Source organism: Danio rerio, chromosome 11 (assembly GCF_049306965.1).
Source record: "Danio rerio strain Tuebingen ecotype United States chromosome 11, GRCz12tu, whole genome shotgun sequence".
NCBI classification, from domain to species: domain Eukaryota; kingdom Metazoa; phylum Chordata; class Actinopteri; order Cypriniformes; family Danionidae; genus Danio; species Danio rerio.
In genome coordinates, this window is record NC_133186.1 from 41,177,583 (window position 1) to 41,198,232 (window position 20,650).

The 20,650-nt window shown below is 32.7% G+C and overlaps 1 protein-coding gene across 11 annotated transcripts in view; it reads left to right on the top strand.

The window, feature by feature from the left end:
- Window positions 1-20,650, top strand: part of epha8 (eph receptor A8) — a 266,646-nt gene that overhangs the window by 147,463 nt on the left and 98,533 nt on the right. For all 11 annotated transcript variants that reach the window (XM_073917077.1, XM_073917081.1, XM_073917076.1 and 8 more), the window contains one exon: window positions 3,854-3,918. In XM_073917077.1, the coding sequence (XP_073773178.1) occupies window positions 3,854-3,918 (65 nt within the window). The remainder of the gene's footprint in view (window positions 1-3,853; window positions 3,919-20,650) is intronic.

The following is a 20,650-nucleotide window of genomic DNA, read 5'->3' on the forward strand; positions in this document are numbered from 1 at the left end:
AATTCAGCCACATTGAAGGGTTTTCAAGCATTTAAATGTCATGACACAGCATCTTAATTAGCCTAGTCAAAGTCCTGACCTGATTCTACTCCAAAATCTTGACTAATAGTTACATTTTGTTTAATAGTCTTTGACTATTAACAAGTTAATAAGTTGAAAACATCATGAAATTGCAGCATTAAATGAATTATTACTATACACTTCATATTACAATTCAAAGTGCATTGAATTATCTTAAAATACACATATAATACATGAAATACAATACAATACAATAAAGAAAATACATTTTTAAATATCATAACTAAAGAAAAAAAACATTCATTCATTCATTTAATTAATATAAAAAGAAAAAAAATAAAGAAAATAAATTTTTAAATACCATAAATAACTAAATAAATAAAAAAATATTTATTTATTCATTAATTCACTCATTCATTTGGTCATTAAATTATTATAAAAAAATTAAGAAAATATTTTTAAATATAAATGATAAATAAATACATTCATTGTTTTATTCATTCATCCATTTATATAATATAAAGAATGAAGAACATTTATTTTTAAATATCATAAATAAATAAATAAATTCATTCATTCATCCATTTAAATAATATAAAAAGAAAAAATAAAGAAAATACATTTTTAAATATCATAAATAACTAAATAAATACATTCATTCATTCATTCATTCATTCATTCATTTGATTAATATAAAATAAAAAAAGAAAATAGATTTTTAAATATAAATAACTAAATAGAAAACAAATACATTCATTCATTTACTTAATATAAAAAGAAAAAATAAAGACAATTCTTTTTTAAATATCATAACTAACTAACTAAATAAATTTATTAGTTTGTTTATTCATTAATTCACTCATTCATTTGTTAATTTAATTAATATAAAAATTAAGAAAATACTTTTTTAAATATCATAAATAATAAATAAATAAATAAATAAATACATTAATTCTTTCAATTATTCATCCATTAATATAATATAAAAAAATAAAGTATGTTCATTTTTAAATATCATAAATAAATAAATTCATTCATTCATTTAAATAATATAAAAGAAAAAATAAAGTAAATATTTTTGTAAATATTATAAAATCCTTAAATTAAATTAAATTAAATTAAAAATAAAGAAAATAAAAATTTTATGGAAATAATAAAAAAAAAGTAAATTAATAAATAAATTCATTCAAATTAAAGAAAATAAGAGAACAAATTTAGAAAATGAAAAATATTTTAAATAACTTAATAAAACAAATAAATTTTAAGAAATGTAAAGTATTTGTTCAGTTATTACTATTTAAATAAGATTAATATTTGTTCAATCATTCAACATTCATAACGAAACAAACAAACAAAAAGGTCAATCTATCGCTCATTTGAGTCATAAACCAACGATTCCGATTTCTGTCCAGCCACAAATGCTGACAAGTCATGTCTAAGTGTGACGCGTGTGATTTAAAGGTAATGTGTTGCTCTGTGGTTCCTGTGGGACGCTGGAGATGTTTTGTGTTATCTGTTAGTGCTCTGCCCGACACGCGTCCAGCTGGCAACTGGCATTTCTTCAAATTGAAGGTGACTCCTTGTTTACCCATTTCCAACTAGTCGGGTGTGTTGAATGTAAAGCATGGATTCAGGGTCTCTGGGCTTACAGGGTGGGTAAAAGTGGGTCAGGTGAGCGTTTCCACACACATCTGTCACATCTTCCCTCGTCAGGTGTCATGCAAATCCCTAATCACACTCCCAAATGGAGGAGACGAGTAGCATGTAGTTTACTAGGGTCAAATCTAGCGTGATTTGGTCTTCGGATACAGTCACGGGGAAATAAAAAAAGAAAGAAAAAAAGCTTGTTCCTTGGTGACCTTGATTTGTACTCTGAAAACAGTGTGTCTGGTCATCAATAAAGCAGACTGGTGGTCAACAATATGGCTCTACATGCTTCATCAGGATACAGTTATTACAGTTATAACTTGTAATAAATATGTTACAGTGCTGTGGAGGAATTTTGGCCCACTCATCTTTGCAGAATTTATGTAATTCAGCTACATTGGAGAGTTTCCAGCATGAACCATATTTTTAATGTTGTGCCACAGCATCTCAATAGGATTCAAGTCAGTACTTTGATTAGGCCACTCCAAAGTCTTAATTTTGATTTGTTGCGTTTGTTTTGTTTGTTATCTTTGACTATTATTTGTAATATTATATTATATTATATTATATTATATTATATTATATTATATTAATTAAAAACTGTCTGTAATCTCTCTGTAGTATGCAATACATTTGAACATTTTTAATATTTTAATATTCATATTTTATTTGTTGATTGTATAAAATTCATAAATTTTTATTAATTATTTAAATTATTACAAATACAATCAAATATACTGTCTATTACATTTTATATCATATTTTATTAATGTTAAAAACAATAATTATTTAATTATTTATAATAATAATAATTATTATTTTTTTTATATCACAAAGAAGACGTCAGTGACAGCATTATAATCAGGCACCAGCCAAATCTAATTTTTTAATCGCAACTATTTTTCAGTAAACACCAATTTGTCCATCCTGTGTATTTGTTATTCAGCAGCTGGTAGTGTTTAACGCTGGGTTAAATTGTCATATTGATTGAGCCATAAAAGGTTTCAGACTCATGGAGGAGCCATTAGCTGAACATTTAGCTGAATATTTGCAATGGTTTTGGCTCTTGTCTTTAAAGGACAGACATTTTAGGCCAGTTTAACTGATGTTTTCAAAAGTTGAGTACTCGTTGGAGCCAATGGTGTAGTGGTTTGTGTGTCGGCACATGGCCCTCCGGTGTTCAGTGCAGCTAATGTTTAGGTCAGTGCAGCAGATGTCTTTAAAAGTTGAGTGAAAAAAAAAAGCGAAAGAAAATAAGGATTATGTTTTGTTCTTGTTGTTGTTGTACTGACTTAAAACTTTACAGTGTGTATTAAGCAATTTATCAACTTAACTTAAAAAAACACGCTGGCTCACACTGTGCAATTTTCTTTCTTTCTTTCTTTCTTTCTTTCTTTCTTTCTTTCTTTCTTTCTTTCTTTCTTTCTTTTGCCCATACCAAGCAAGCCAGGGGTGAGGAACAAAACTTCACCAATTGATGAAAGTGAAGGAAAAAACCTAGAGAGAAACCAGGCTCAGTTGGGCACGACCATTTCCAAACTTCTAGAGCTACAGTCTAGGTGCCGGAGGCTAAAGAACATAATTTTACAGTGAACAAATATAAAAAATATATATAAAAAATATATCCATAAATAAAATATATTCCTAATCACTGCATTTTTATCTATTCTTGTGAATTGTATTATGGGATCTTGATCTTTCCTTCAATAAATTTTGATCTTGAAAAGTCTGAAAAAGTGACTTTTATTAACATCTTTTAATAGTTTGAAGTGATATATTCGTTGTATTGTTGTTGTAAATTACAGTGTAAAACCCTAATAATAAACTGCCAGTACTTTTACTGTTTACAAACTTAATTCTCTCTATATTATGTCTTAATTTATTGTTTCAAACTACTTAATTATCAATAAAAGTCACTTAAACTGAATTTTCAGCATCAAAAATCGACAGAACAGAAATCAAGATCCTATAATGCAATTCACAAATTCATAAATAAATGTAAAAATAGAAGCACAAAATAATAAAATGTTAATTAGCGAATTGTTTTATTTATTCATTATTTTTTTACACTGAAGAAGACAATCAAAATGTTTTCAGCTTATATATAGTAACTGAATATACTGGAGATATGCGCATGACTTGAATAATTTTAAGTAAATTTTTTTTTTATGTTTATATTTTACAGTGAATCTCCTTGACACAACTAAAATATCAGGAGACTGGGGCTGGCTCACATATCCTTCACACGGGGTAAGAAATTCAGCTTTATTTAACGTTTATTATCTGCGGTTTGACATTTGGAGGTGTTATTGTTCCGTTAAGAGGCAAAACACTCATATATTGATGTTCTGAAGTGTCTAAATATTGTTTTGTTTGTTTGAACTGTTCAACACGTAAATCGGCAAGTGCTATAAAAAAATATCTGTTAATTAACAGTTGATGCATTTCGTGATTAACTGGTGTTTTCGGTTTATTTATGATTGTGAATTGCATTATTGGATTTTGATCTCTGCTCTGTTGACTTTTGATGTTAAAAATTCAACTCTGCAGTTTAACAAAGTGACTTTTATTGACATTTTAGTAGTTTGAAATAATACAATGGATAATAAATAGCACAGAGAGGAATAAGCCTGTAAAATAGCAGTTTATTACAAGGGTTTGTAGCATAATATACAACACCAACCCAGACAATAGAGCACTTTAAACTGTTAAAATTGTTAATAAAAGTCCCTTTTTAAAACTTTTCAACATCAGAAGTTGTTGGAGGAAAGATCAAGATCCTATAATGCAATTCAAGATCATAAATAAACTTATTAAAGTCTATAGATATTTTTGTTAATTCAAATTAACCAATTTGTTTAAAGAAATAGTTTGCAAACTTCAAAATGTTTCTGAGGGTGCACTCACACTATGCTATCTGAACTGTGCCCAGGCGCATTTCCTAGTTCATTTGACAAGGGTGAGTTCTCCGAATCAGGCCTAGGTGTGGTTCAGTCGACCAACCTTGGCCCGGTTTGAAGAGGTTTGCCAGAGTGCGGTTCGGTTGGGCTTTTGTGCAATACGCTTGTAGTGTGAGTGCAAAGCGCGCCTGAGCCCGAAACTGAAGACGTGATGTCATTTTTATAAAGGGCATTTATTTGAACTCTTTTAAAAGATGTAATTCAAAGTGTCTACAGAACATGTCTGTAAAGTTTAGCTCAAAATACCCATCAGATTTTTTATTATATAATGTTGAATGTTAAAGGCGAGGCAATGGCGCAGTAGGTAGTGCTGTCACCTCACAGCAAGAAGGTCGCTGGTTCGAACCTCGGCTCAGTTGGAGTTTCTGTGTGGAGTTTGCATGTTCTCCCTGCCTTTGCGTGGGTTTGCTCCGGGTGCTCCGGTTTCCCCCACAGTACAAAGACATGCGTACAGGTGAATTGGGTAGGCTAAATTGTCCTTAGTGTATGAGTGTGAATGTGTGTGTTTCCCAGAGATGGGTTGCGGCTGGAAGGGCATCCGCTGCGTAAAAACTTGCTGGATAAGTTGGCGGTTGTTTCCGCTGTGGCGACCCCGGATTAATAAAGGGACTAAGCCGACAATAAAATGAATGAATGAATGAATGATAAAGTTGGTGCCTGAGTACAGTGTAGCTGTTTTAAATTAATACTTAAAATAATACATAACAATAACTAAAGCGATGTCCACTGCACTGATTGAGAGAGCTTATTTTCCTAACCGAAGAGTTGCATTATCAATGACTTAAGCATGCTCAGGCTCGGAAGGTAAAAGGCAATGTGAGTGTGGGCCATCGGGGGAGAAGGTAGGGTGGACAATCACACCTCGGCATCACCCTAGTGTGAGTACACCCTAAAACTGCTTTCTGATTGGCTTGTTTAGTTGTAATTATTTAGAGCCGTTTTCTCTGACTACTTTGTACTGAAACTGATTTAACTGTTGTATAACTGTTTATATCGAAGTTAAAGTTTCCAAATTTCTTTAAAATGTCTTATTTTGTGTTCAACAAAATCACAAAACCTCATAAGAGTTTAAAAGAGGGTGACTAAATGGAGAGTCTATTTAAATTCTTGGGTGAATGATCTGGTTTTCGAAGTGTTGCTAATTTAGTGATGACTTGGCTACGATATCAGATCTGTCTTGTTAGCTGTGTTAGAGTCGGTGGCACAGAAATTACATAATGCAGCTGTAAAGACTGCATGAAATCAGAAATGACCTATTTGCTTTCTTAATTCATGTCACTGGCTTCATTGTGAACAGCTGGTGCACATTATTCGAGAGAATAAAATAAAAAGATACTTCTAAAGATGATGGGAATATTGGAGAAAAAAGTACTGACTTGATTCACCTGTGAAACCTATTTCAGACTGGGCCCGAATGAAAGGAAAAGGAAATTCTTTATTAATGTGGTCAATAAAAAAACATGAATTAGTGCTGGACAAAGATTAATTAAAAATAAAAGTTAGTTTTGACATAAAATGTGTGTGTGTGTGTGTACAGTACGTGTTTTTGTGACATATCAGGACACAAATCTGTATAATGACATGGGTATGACACAGGTATTACAAAAAGGAGGTGAAATATGAGGACATTGGTGACGTCCTCATTTCTCAAAATGCTTATAAATCACACAGGATGAGTTTAATCAGAGAGTAAAGCTGCACACAGTCTCCTGTGATGGTTGGGTTTAGGGTGGGGTGGGGTGAGAGCAATAAAATATACGGTTTGGACAGTAGAAAATGAATGGAAACCTATGTAATGTCCCCACTTTTCACAAAAACAAACGTGTGTGTGTGTGTGTGTGTGTGTGTGTGTGTGTGTGTGTGTGTGTGTGTGTGTGTGTGTGTGTGTGTGTGTGTGTGTGTGTGCGTGCGTGCATACAGTGCATCTGGAAAGTATTCATAGTGCTTCACTTTTTCCACATTTTTTATGTTACAGCCTTATTCCAAACTGGATTAAATTCATTTATTTTAATTATATATATTTTATATCTAAATGTAAATAGCAGATACAGGATATCTATCTAAAGATGTTAGATATACTTATTCTATACTTAATTAAACATATCAAAAAGTTTCTGATCATATACCAACATTTATTATGTTTCAATTATTAAAAACACACTGATTAATTGGTAATACATGAAAGTTAGTGTCAAAGTGTGGACATTAACATTAGTAGCATTAGTATTTTGAGGATTTGTGATGCTTTTTTCTGTTGGTGCTTGAAAATCTTGTTTCATTATGTTGGCTTTAAAAAGCCAACATACTGTTATACTACTCTGTCCTTGAAAACAAACGTATCTCCTCCTAGGCCGTTCATGCCACAAGGCCCAAATGTGGTCAAAATGTGCCTTCTGCATTCAAGATTGTTGCTATATCTCCTCATGCCTATAAGACTTATCGTTTTTTAAATAAAAAAATTTTAAACATTAAACTTTTATAATCCGGGCATATAAAAAAAATTATACAAGCCCCAAATTTGGCCAAAAGCTGTATTTAGATGCATTCGATTTTGTTGCTATATCTGTAAGGTTTATCAGACTTTAAGTTTTCCAATAAATAATTTTTAAGCATTATTTTTCTCAAAATATGGCAAGCCATTTTTGACTTAAACTCCATATTTTTTACTGATATGGCAAGCCATCTTTGCATGTATCACTTTCACACTTAATAAGCATTGTATTTTCAAAAAAATACGGCAAGCCATTTTTACATAATGTTTACATAAACATAAATCGCAACCCAACACCAGGAATACATAATGTTCAAGTCCAGTTTTTGACACTCATAAAGACTGTCATAGAAACATCGGGGTTGGTTTAGATCACTCATATAGCCAAGAAGCTTTGATGTATCATCACTAACCTGTCAAATGTCCCCATAGCAATAAAACAGTATAACCTAGCAACCATTTAAAAATAGCAATATCTCTACATCAGAACATCGTAGGGACCTGGGCATTGGCTTGTTTGACTCATGCTAGCAAACGGGACTTCCTGTGTACTATGCATGGTAACAATGATAATGGAAGCCAAGTGCTAATAACGATTCGCTACATGCTATGAATGATTATCTAAATACAATAACATATGATAGAAATGCCTACTAAGTATTAGCATTTGATCAAACATGTACAAGAGCATTGCCATTTAGCAACTGCTTAGCAACCACCTAACAATGCCATAAACATTTTAGCAACTGCCTAGCAACCGCTTAGCAACCGCCGCCGTGCTTCCTGCCAACTGCCATTCCCAGTCCTAGTGCAGTCACGTTGGCTTTCTCAAGCCAACATCAAAGTTTATCAATGAACTTTAGGTTCTAGTTTATGCTTGTTGCTTTAATTTCTGTCGAGTTTGACAGACTCCAACGATTATTCCAGCAATTATTTTATAATATTCAGCATATGAAGCAACCTGTCCCCGACAGCGCATATGCTGAAGACACAAACATATGCTACATTCATTCACGCACGCACACACACACACACACACACACACACACACACACACACACACACACACACACACACACACACACACACTCTCTTTCCCTAATCTGAAGCTCCTCTCTTTCACTTGTACCTTTGACATATGATGTGCTCTCATCACTTGTGAATGTGTGTGTGTGTGTGTGTGTGTGTGTGTGTGTGTGTGAGAGAGAGAGAGAGGTGTGGACAGAGCAGGCAATGAAGGCGATGTTCCGAGTTGGCTTGATTTGCATATCCTAATGGAGAAAATGATGCATGGGGTATTGAATTAGTGGAGCACACAGTGATCTAAGCAGTGAACTGTCACAATTAGCGCGGGTGTCTGTCAGAGAATGACGGCGGTGTGATGTCCCTCTGAGCCACCGTACCATCACCAGCCCACCATTATCAACTCACATCGTTGACTGCTGGAATGCTGCTAAATTCCTCAAAGCAGAGCCGGAGAGTTATTCAACAGGGTTTGAAAAGCAATATATTTATACATTTTGCGTTTTTTGGTGGTTCATTCTGATAAATAAAGGACTAAACTGAGGGAAAGTGAATGAATGATTGGATGAATTATTAATGAATGAATGAATGAATGAATGAATGAATGATGTTGTTTTTAGAGCTTGTTGTGGAGAGTTATTAGAATGTGGTTTTGTTGTGGAGTGTTGCGGAGTGTTGCTAGGGTGGTTGATAAGTGGTTGCTATGTGAAATTCTTTTTTTTTCTTTCTTATTTCTAAAATGTAAATTATTGTTTTTTTTAATGAAGGCAAGAAGGTCGCTGGTTCAAGTCCCTACTGGTTCAGTTGGCATTTCTGTGTGGAGTTTTCATGTTCTCCCCGTGTTCGTGTGGGTTTCCTCCGGGTGCAAAGACATGCAGTACAGGTAAATTGAGTAAACTAAATTGGCCCTAGAGTATGTGAGTGTTTGCAAGAGTGTGTGGGTGTTTCCTGTGTTGGGTTGCAGCTGGAAGGGCATCCGCTGCGTAAAACGTGCTGGATAAACTGGCGGTTCATTCCACTGTGGCAACCCCTGATTAATAAAGGGACTAAGCCGAAAAGAAAATTGAATGATTATATTATATTATATTATATTATATTATATTATATTATATTATATTATATTATATTATATTATATTATATTATATTATATTATATTATATCAATAGGGTAAGTAAAGGGACTAAGCCGAAAATAAAATTACTTAATTAATTTTTACTATTAAATAACTTTCCCTATTAATTAACAAAAACAAACACTTGGCCATAGATACAAAAACTAGATGTACAAAAAGTTTAAATAAAAAAAAACAGAATAAAAAAATATATATTTTTATTATATCATGTTATGTTAAAACTAATAATAATTAATAAAAACATAAATTATTTTAGCTAAGATTAATTAATATATTTTTCATTTTCGTTTGACTTGACATATAAAAATAAAAGAAATATTTTTTCATTATTAGACTTAATTTTTTTTAATGTTCTGCTCATAAAAAGATCTTGAAAATTATAATTAATTTGTTAATATTTATAGATATTATATTACATTACATTACCTCATTATCTTGTTTTGTCTTATATTTTATTTTATTATTTATATTACATTACATTATCTTATCGCAAATTATATTATATTATATTATATTATATTATATTATATTATATTATATTATATTATATTATATTATATTATATTATATTATATTATTCATTCATTCATTTTCTTGTTGGCTTAGTCCCTTTATTAATCTGGGGTTGCCACAGCGGTTTGAACCACCAACTTAACCAGCAAGTTTTTACGCAGCGGATCAACTTCCAGCCGGGAAGTTGGGAAATATATTATATATATAATATAATATAATATAATATAAATATATTATATTATATTATATTATATATATATAATATATATAAATATATTATATTATATTATATTATATTATATTATATTATATTATATATTATATTATATTATATTATATTATATTATATTATATTATATTATATTATATTATATTATATTATATTATATGATATTATAAATATATTATATTATATTATATTATATTATATTATATTATATTATATTATATTATATCATATTATATTATATTATATCATATTATATAATATTTTAGTATATTATATTACATTGTATTACATTATATTATCTTATATTATATATTTTATTATATTATGTTATCTAATATATTTAAAACTCTGAGCAAAGTTAGAGATTTCTGAAAAATATACAGTATGAGATTTAATAGTAGATTTTAAATCATTTTTCAAGTTTTATAATTCATGTAATTTCATAGGGTAAAATTCTCAAAAAGGCAAAATCTGAGGCAAAAGTATTTTTTTAACCTCACTGCAGTCCAGCATAAAGGAAAAGAGATTTAAATTATATAGTCCATTTGCTATACATTTCATTCCTGTTTGCTTTAGTCAAGTTAAACACACACTTAAAAAACATAAAAAATAAAAGTAGAGCCATTAGGGACACAAACCCGAGTTTCTGTACTTATACATGAGCATTGCGCTGTGTCTATGTAAATGAGATGCTTTTTTCAGGGACGTCGCCATCACATCACACAGGTACACGAACTAATGCAGAGCTGTTAAAACACGCCACTAATTTTAGCGAGCTGTCAAGTAATAATTGGGGAGGAGGTGTTCGCTGTAGCGCCAATCTAACATCGTCTATTTGTGGAAATCATTGTTACAGTTCGGAGAAGAAGAAATGAGCGGCTGCTTGGGTTTAATGGCTGTTCCAGGCCTGCACTATTTTGTTTGCGTGACTGAGTGCCTGCGAACGAGAAAAGGTGGCGAAGTTCATGTAAATAGCTTGCATTATTTTCAGAGAATACATTGAACAAGCTGTAATTAGAGGGCAAACGCAGACGGCGAGGCTCGTTATCTGGCTGTTTTATACTGCGTTACTGCTTGTTGACTCGCATTGAAAGCGCACTTCAGTGAATTATGTGCGTCCCAGTTTACAGCTTGCAGGCCGTAGTAAATGCGCTGTGTGTTCAGGAGGAAATCCATTTCATCTGTGCCTTTATGACCGTACGGTCATTCAGAAAGACTCTCCTGTGTTTTTTTTTTTTTTTCTGACACACTTAACATCTACTATGTGGAATATGAGAGTTAAAATAGGGTTTGGAGTGCAACTTTTTTGGCAAATGATGTTAGTCAGATGGATGTTTTTTAATGTTTCTGAAGTTTTTGTGTTGGAGGTTTTTATATGCTAGGTAGAGGTTTCTAATATAATATAATATAATATAATATAATATAATATAATATAATATAATATAATATAATATAATATAATATAATATAATATAATATAATATAATTAATATAGTATAATATAATATGAGTAATAATATAATATAATACAATTAATATAGTATAATATAATATGAGTAATAATATTATATAATATAATATAGTATAATATAATTAATATAATATTATTTAACATAAAATAATATATTATAATATACTATAATTAATGTAGTATAATATAATTGATATAACATAATTAATATAATATAATATAATATAATATAATATAATATAATATAATATAATATAATATAATATAATATAATATAATATAGGGTGATGTAATGGGATATAATATGTATAAAGTAATGAATGAAAAATATACTGTAATACAGTGGGATAAATAAGTATTGAACACGTCAATATTTATCTCAGGAAACATATTTCTAAAGGTGCTGTTGACTGAAAATTTTCCTTGGATGTTGGTAATAACCAAATAAATTCATATATGCAAACCAAACCAGTCTAATTCGTTCATAAATTAAGTTATATGTAATAAAATGAAATGACGCAGGGAAAAGCAATGAGCACATGAAAAAAGGGAGGTGTAGAAAGGCAGTGAACGCCCAGACAGCAGCTGAAATCTTTCAGCGGTTCTTCAGCAACCCTCTTCCCTTCAACAGTGTATATGAATATTAGCTACTTCAGTCCAACATCTGCGTTAGCAGGATGATGAAGATGAAACCAGAGCGGACATTTCAGTAAGATAGTGAACCAAAACACAGCCAAGAAAACTCTCAAATGAGAAAGAATCATTTTTAATTTAATCATTGTCTTTAAATGATTCTTATTCTAAATATGCCTGACAAGATATTTTGTGATATAAACTACTTTTACTCTCAAATATTTCTTCTGTAGATCATAGCAAAAAGTATGATAGTCACTTTGTGCCCAGGAAAAAAAAAAGAAAGAAAAGATTAAGCAAGACACATCCAAGCAAACAATTCAGTGTTTAATAGACGTCTAATAGACATCTGAACGTAGACAGCTTGGCTAAAACAAGGCTAAACTTGGGCTGTCACTAAAATTCTAATAGACAAGAATAGCGCAAGACTAGACTAGTTGTCAAATAGACAGACTTTATATGTATAGTTATTCAGTTCTGTTTATTTGATAACTAGTCTAGTTTTGGCCTATTCTTAGATGTCTATTAGATTTTTACTGACAGCCCAAACTGTTTTAGCCAAGACGACTTTGTTTACACGTCTTTTAGACATCTGTTAGACATCTTTTAAAAACAAAAACTGCTTGCTGGGATACCTTTTATGACATGCTGTATCACACACATTTTTTTTCTCTTTGACCCAAATATAAATAGATATGCTATCTGAGACAACAACTTTGTTTTTACTAAAATGAATTGTAGTTAAATCACAGCTGAGATCTCTATTGGATCTCTAAAGGATTTATCTGGCATAGCTCCTGTTGTGGGTCCAAACAAAGTAGAATGCCGATCACGTCTCTGGTAAATACAGTTTGCTTGGTTGTCCCAGGCCTGACCCTCATGTTAAAGCGCATACCGCTGTCTGCTGGAATCGCTATTGATGGATTAAATACTCCAGCTCGCTTTGTGCTCCTGATTCCCATTCGCTAAGAGATTCGCTGCGTGGACACTTTCCTCTCTATCCGTTCGTCTTTTCAGAGGATTCGGCACTTGCATTTCCTTCAAATTTAGTCTTCTTCTGAATACTGCGTGGCTTAAGTGTGTGCATAATGCATGTTAGTATACTGTCAAGGACAAGAAGAGATAGCGCACAAAGAGATTGCACTCTCTGTTAGATGTCCTATTTTTTTTTTTTTGGTGGTTGCCTAGCAATATAAAAAGCGCAATGCACTGCAAAAAAACAAAAAACAAGACTATTAAAATATTTATATTATATTTTATTTTATTTTATTTTATTTTATTTTATTTTATTATATTATATTATATTATATTATAAAACAAATTAACAACAACAAAAATAAAAACTTTCAAAACGGTTAAATAAAAAAATAAAAATATTTAATTTAATTTTATTATTTAATACATTTTTTATTTTATTTTATTTTATTATTTAATTAAATTTAATAAAATTTTATTTTATAGTTAAATTAAAAGTTATTTAATAGTAAAAAAACAACAACAAACAAACAACTGACCAAGAAAATAAAAACTTTCAAAAAAAGTTAATATAAAAAGAATAAAAGACTAAAGTAAAAAATAAAAAAGAATGAGACTAAGCTGTTGATGACGTTTGTTTTGATTCATTAATGCATTACCTAGTTCAACCACTGAGTGTCAAACTTACATTCTGCACCTTTAATAAATAACTCTAATAAACTTGATTGGTTAATGAGTCAATCTTAAACAACAGGCCTTAAGAAACTTATTTTAAGTGGACATGGCAACACCAAACAAATCACCATGTATTTGTTGTCTGTGGTTTACTTCAAATCGTACAACATAACAAGGGTTTGGTGCTGTAATATTATATTAAAATGCTATTTTACACCATGAGTTACCATGGTGTGAACCATACAGTTTTGGAAGTTGCATTCACAGTACACACACTGAACAACAATTTAGGAAAATTACTTTCTGCAAAAATTCATTTCTGAAGTTTTTGTATGGTGTGTACGATGCGAGCTGTTTTTTCTTGCAGTTTGGGAATATGCCTTTTACAGTGTAGACCTGTAATAGCTGATAAAATATTGACAGTATATGAGAGTAGCCAGTGATGGGTTGCAGCTGGAAGTGCATCCTCTGCATAAAATATATGCTGGATAAGTTGGCGGTTCATTCCACTGTGGCGAACACTAATTAATAAAGGGACTAATCCAAGAAAATGAATGAATAAGTATTATATTATATTATATTATATTATATTATATTATATTATATTATATTATTTTATATGATATGATGTTATATTATATTATATTATATTATATTATATTATATTATATTATTTACTATATTCTGTTATTTATATTATAATATATTATATTAAATTATTTTATATAAATTTTTATATTATATTATATTATATTTTATATATTTTATTATATTATAATATGTTATATATTATATTATATTATATTATATTATATTATATTATATTATATATATTTTATTATATTATAATATGTTTTATATTATATTATATTATATAATATACGAAAGTGTAGTGACAAATAAAGGCTTGATTGATTGATTGATTGATTGATATTATATTATATTATACTATATTATATTATATTATATTATATTATATTATATTATATTATATTATATTATATTATATTATTCTAAAACTTACAATGATAAAACTGTTCCTGTGACGTGTTTTCTGTCACAGCATCGTGTGTGTCTTGTGATTGAAGATCAAGCATTTGCCGTGGCAGATTGTCTCACACGAGGAGGACTTGTTTTCGCTTTACACACTCATTGAGCACAGCTATAAGAAAACGTACCATATGGTTAAAGTATCACTATTACACTTTTGTAGAAATTCCTTTTTAGAAGTGAACCAATTGACTGGACATTACTCCTATGGTTTTTTCAGCTGATTTTAAATGAAAGGCTAGGCCACACTGAAATCAAAAGATTCATTGAATTTTTTTTTGCCAGATATCAATTTTCAAAATGCTAACTATTTTTTTAATTGGCTTTAAGCTTAGTTTTTAACAGCAGATGGCCTTCTCTGCTACTGCTAGTTTTTAACAGATGATGGCGCTTTGCAAGTTTTTAAAAACCGATGGCACTCTATGCTAGCAATAGTTTTTAACAGTAGAGGCGCTCTGCAAGTTTTTAACAACCGATGGCACTTGTTCGTAGCAGCAGATGGCGGTCTAAGCTATTTTTTTAACAGCACAGGGCCTCTAGACTCATTTTTAACAGCAGATGGTGATCTACACAAGTTTCTAACAGCACATGGCGCTCTAGACAAGTTTTTACCAAAAAATGGTACTTAAGGCTAGTTTTTAACAGAAGATGGAAGTCTGAGCTAGCTTTAGGCAACTTGCTCTAGGCTAGTTTTTAACAGCGATGGTGATCTACTCTAGATTTTAACACGAAACAGCGCTCTAGGCTAGATTTTAACAACAAATAGTGCTCTAGGCTAAATTTTAACAACAAATGGAGCTCTAGGCTAGATTTTAACAACAAATTAGGCTCTAGGCTAGATTTTAACAACAAATGGAGCACTAGGCTAGTTTTTAACAGCTACTGTATGGTGATCTATGCTAGTTTTTAACAACAAATGGCGCTCTAGGCTAGATTTTAAAAACAAATGGTGCTCTAAGCTTAGATTTTAACAGCGATGGTGATCTACGCTAGTTTTTAACAACAAATGGCACTCTAGGCTAGATTTTAACAACAAATGGCGCTCTAGGCTAGATTTTAACAGCGATGGTGATCTACGCTAGTTTTTAACAACAAATGGTGCTCTAGGCTAGATTTTAACAACAAATGGCGCTCTAGGCTAGATTTTAACAGCGATGGTGATCTACGCTAGTTTTTAACAACAAATGGTGCTCTAGGCTAGATTTTAACAACAAATGGCGCTCTAGGCTAGATTTTAACAGCAAATGGAGCTCTAGGCAAGTTTTTAACAGCAGATGGCGATCTACGTTAGGCTTTAACAGCAGAAGTGCTTTAGGCAAGTTTTTAACTGTGGAAAATGTTCTACATTAGCACTATTTTTAACAGCAGATGTTGTTCAACGCTAGCACTAGTTTTTAACAGCAAACGGCAATCTATGTTAGTTTTTAAAAAGCAGATAGGCAATAGTTTGAGAGGTGATGTCCATACTACTGTTTTTGTTTAAAATAATATTTTTTAAAGCTATTTTCTTGTCGCATGTGTGGACATTAAAAATGGAGGCTTTCAAAAACTACTTTTTTTTTTGTCATTTGTTATTTTTGAGATGTTTATTTGGTCATGTGACTTATTCAGCTAAAACAGGAGAGATCTGGGGATCTACCTTCCTGCAGAGTTCAGCTGTGGTCACACTGAACATTTCTCCCCATAGACTTCCATTCATACGCACTTGAATGTGGCAGACCGGAAACGCAAGCTTGTGCGACTTGTTTCGCAGTTCACTGCATTGCAAAGGTCAAGCTTGGTGAACTCTGACCTGCAGATCACATCACTTCACTGCATGAGACCAATTGGGGATCAAAACATGACATCTCTCTGCACAGAAATTTGAAATATGGACCACTTGCTTTCTTAAATGTCTAATCATCTTGTTTAATCCTGCCCGTTTTTGCAGCGCCGTACGACAGAATTTCGCAAGCTCAAACTCTAGTATGACCACGGCTTTTAGCTGCAGCATTGATTAAACACACCTGAATTTAATTATCATATGCTCCTCAGATCCTACTTAGTTGGTTTGGTTGTGTTTGGACTGTGAACTCTGCAGGAAGGAAGATCTCCAGGAACAGTGTTGAGCATCCCTGATGTAAAACGAAGGACTTTGCACAGGAGTTGTTTTGGATGTTCTCCATTTTGAAACTATTGTTTAAGATAAATATCAGTTTGTACATTCTCCAGATTGCTTTTCTTCAAAGGACAGAATGTTTCCTCAGAGCTGTGGTTCTGGCATGTTTCCCAGTCTATATTCTATCTCGCATTTGCAACTTTATACTACAGTATTATTTGCAGCAACTCCATCTCCTTGTCAGTCTATTTGAAGATTGAGGTAAAGTTGGTTTAGTATACAGACTTTCTTCTTAATGATTTCATTTCATAAAACTATTCTTGCAAATTCTAAATAGAGAAATCATATTAGGAGCCAATGGTTATCAAAGAACAACATTGTTCACTGTCAGTTAAGGCCCCGTTTACACTAGTGAGTTTTAGTTTTAAAACGGCATTTTAGAATGAAAATGATCCGCGTCCACACTAGCTTCTCACCCAGCGCTTCTGAACAGCTCTCAGTCTACATTAAAACGGAGAAAACGCACATCACGTGCCACAGACACACACACTCTGGCATGTGCTGCAGCGTGCTTTGAGCACATACCCATATGAGAGGTGTGCACGTCGGACTGCTCTTCAAGGATCTCCCGTTGGATCTAATCTCACTATATTTGTTAATCGTGATATATAATTCATCTTGTTGTCTATATCTAACGACATATTCCCAGACTTTGGTCTTTTGAATCTGTTATTTGTTCTCAGGTAACATGTTTTGGCTGAGCGCAAGTATAAGTTAGGTTAGTATCTTAGGCCCCGTTTACACTAAAGGGTTTTAGTTTTAAAACGCATAAATTTTGCTCCGGTTACGCCAACCGTCCACACTACGCTGGAGTTCTCGAGCACCGAAAACGGAGCGTTTCGAAAATGCTGGAGAGGCTGTTTTCATTCTGAAACGCTGCTGCTCCGTCTCAGTGTGGATGGGGGAAAACGAAGACATCTGAAAACGGAGGCGGGGCTGCAGACATTCGCCTCTCTGATTGGGGCTTTTCCTCGATATTAAGTAGCCTAACACACAGTTCAGTCCTGCATCTTCTCCTTGTAAGTTCAGACTTCGCGAGTTTGATCAAGGCTGCAGTCTCTTATTCTCAGTTTGATATGAAAAACAGACAATACCGAGGACACGGGTAAATCTTCAAAGTGAACAGTGTATTTTATAACTTCATTCACATCACCCTGGCTACGTTGTTTAATTTTCTCAACAATAAAATGTAAACACGATATAAGGAACTGCCTATTTTTATTTTAATATTAGCAACTTAACAGACAGCAGAAATGTTGAGGCGCCGTGCTGCATATATGAGCGTCATCTTCACTGTGTGGATATTTATAACAAAATGGAGCCTATAACAACTGCCTCCTTTCAATTTCAGTGAAAATACGAAACACACCCTCTCTTTTGGTGAATATCAGTTTTAATAATCGATAATAGCCATTATAAAAGAATAACATACAATAAGTTTATACATTATAGGAAATAAAGGCAAGCGATCAGTCAATATACAGAATAGGCTACGTGGTAAGATTAATCATTAACTTATCTTTGCGCTCAGCCAAAACACGTTACCTGAGAACAAGTAATAGATTCCAATGACCAAAGTCAGGGAATATGTCGATAGATAAAGACAACAAGATAAATGAAATGTCACGATTGATAAATATAGTGAGATTAGATCCAGCGGGAGATGCTTGATGAGAAGTCCGACTAGCAGAGCTCTCATCTGGGTAGATGGGCTGCAGCGATTGCCCGAGAGTGTGTGTGTGGTCACGTGATGTGCGTTTTCAGCGTTTTGGTGTGGACGGAGAGCAGTTCAGAAACGCTGGGTAAAACGCGAGTGTGGACGCGGATCGTTTTCATTCTAAAACGCCGTTTTAAAACTAAAACACACTAGTGTAAACGGGGCCTTAATGTAACCGCGGACACCGATTCTGCACAATTGACTGATTGCTTGCCTTTATTTTTTTATAATGTATAAACTTATTGTAAGTTATACTTTTAAAAAGGCCATTATTGATTATTAAAACAGATATTTAGTGAAAGAGAGGCTGTTTTATATTTTTAATGAAAATGAAAGGAGGCAGTGATGTTAAAGGCTCCGTTTTGTTATAAATATGCATGAAGATGAAGATCTTATTATGCAGCTGTATGACGCCTCAACATTTTTGATGTCTTAAGTTGCTAATATCAAAATGAAAATAGGCAGTTCCTGACATCATGTTTTCATTTTATTGTTAAGACAGTGAAACAGTATAGCCAGGGTGATGTGAATGACTTTATAAAGTACACTCCATATCTAACTTGCGAAGTCTAAACTCACAAGGAGAGGATGCAGGACTGAACTGTGTGTGTAGGCTACTTAATATTGAGGGAAAAGCCGCAATCAGAGAGGTGAATGTCAGCAGCCCTGCCTTCGTTTTCAGATGTATCCTTTTTCCCTCATTAACACTGAGACAGAGCAGCAGTGTTTTAAAATGACGCTTCGTTTTCAGGGATCGAAAACTCTGGCGTAGTGTGGACAGATGGCGTAACCATAGCAAAACTTTTGCGTTGTCAAACTAAAACACGTTAGTGTAAACGGGGCCTAAAGAGTGGTAATGTTGTTTTGAAGTCATACTACATGCAATTTCAGACCATATATTCCATATATTTCGTGCAATATAGGCACCGTGTCACAAGTTGTCACTGTTCAAAAATGAGCAAATGTGACAACTAAAAAAACTACTTTACTGCTATTGACATTTTAAAGATATGAAATACACTCACCGGCCACTTTATTAGGCACGCCTGTCCATCTGCTCACTAACACAAATTTCGAATCAGCCAACCACACGGCAGCAACTCAATGCATTTAGGCATGTAGACATGGTCAAGACAATCTTCTGCAGTACAAACCGAGCATCAGAATGGGGGGGAAAAGGTTATTTAAGTGATTTTAAACGTGGCATGGTTGTTTGGTGCCAGATGGGCTGGTCTGAGTATTTCAGAAACTGCTGATCTAGTGGGACTTTCACGCACAATTATCTCTAGGGTTTACAGAGAATGGCCTGAAAAAGAGAAAATACCCAGTGGCAATTCTGTTGGGCGCAAATGCCTTGTTGATGCCAGAGGTCAAAGAAGAATTTGATGAGGGCTGCAAATTAACTTTATGCTATATGCCCTATGTAAGTGACATCGGTTGTCTTTGTATAACAATGTCAAGTATATTGTCCCTGTTAAATAAACAAGAAAAAAAAAATGTCCAGACTGGTTCGAGCTGTTAAAAAAGGCAACAATAACGGCAATAACCACTCATTACAAACTCACAACACATCTAACCTTGAGGCGGATGGGCTACAACAGCAGAAGACCACACTGGGTGACACTCCTGTCAGCTAAGAACAGGAAACTGAGGCTACAATTGGCACAGGCTCACCAAAATTGGCCAAGAGAAGATTTGAAAAATGTTGCCTGGTCTGATGAGTCTCTATTTCTGCTGCAACATTCGGATGGTAGAGTCAGAATTTGGCATCAACAACATGAAAGCATGGATCCATCCTGCCTTGTATTAGTAGTTCAGGCTAGTGGTGGTGGTGTAATGTTGTGGGGAATATTTCTTGGCACACTTTGGGTCCATTAGTAGTAAAGCACAAATCATCTCAGACTGGTTTCTTGAACATGACAATGAGTTCACTGTACTCAAATGGGCTCCACA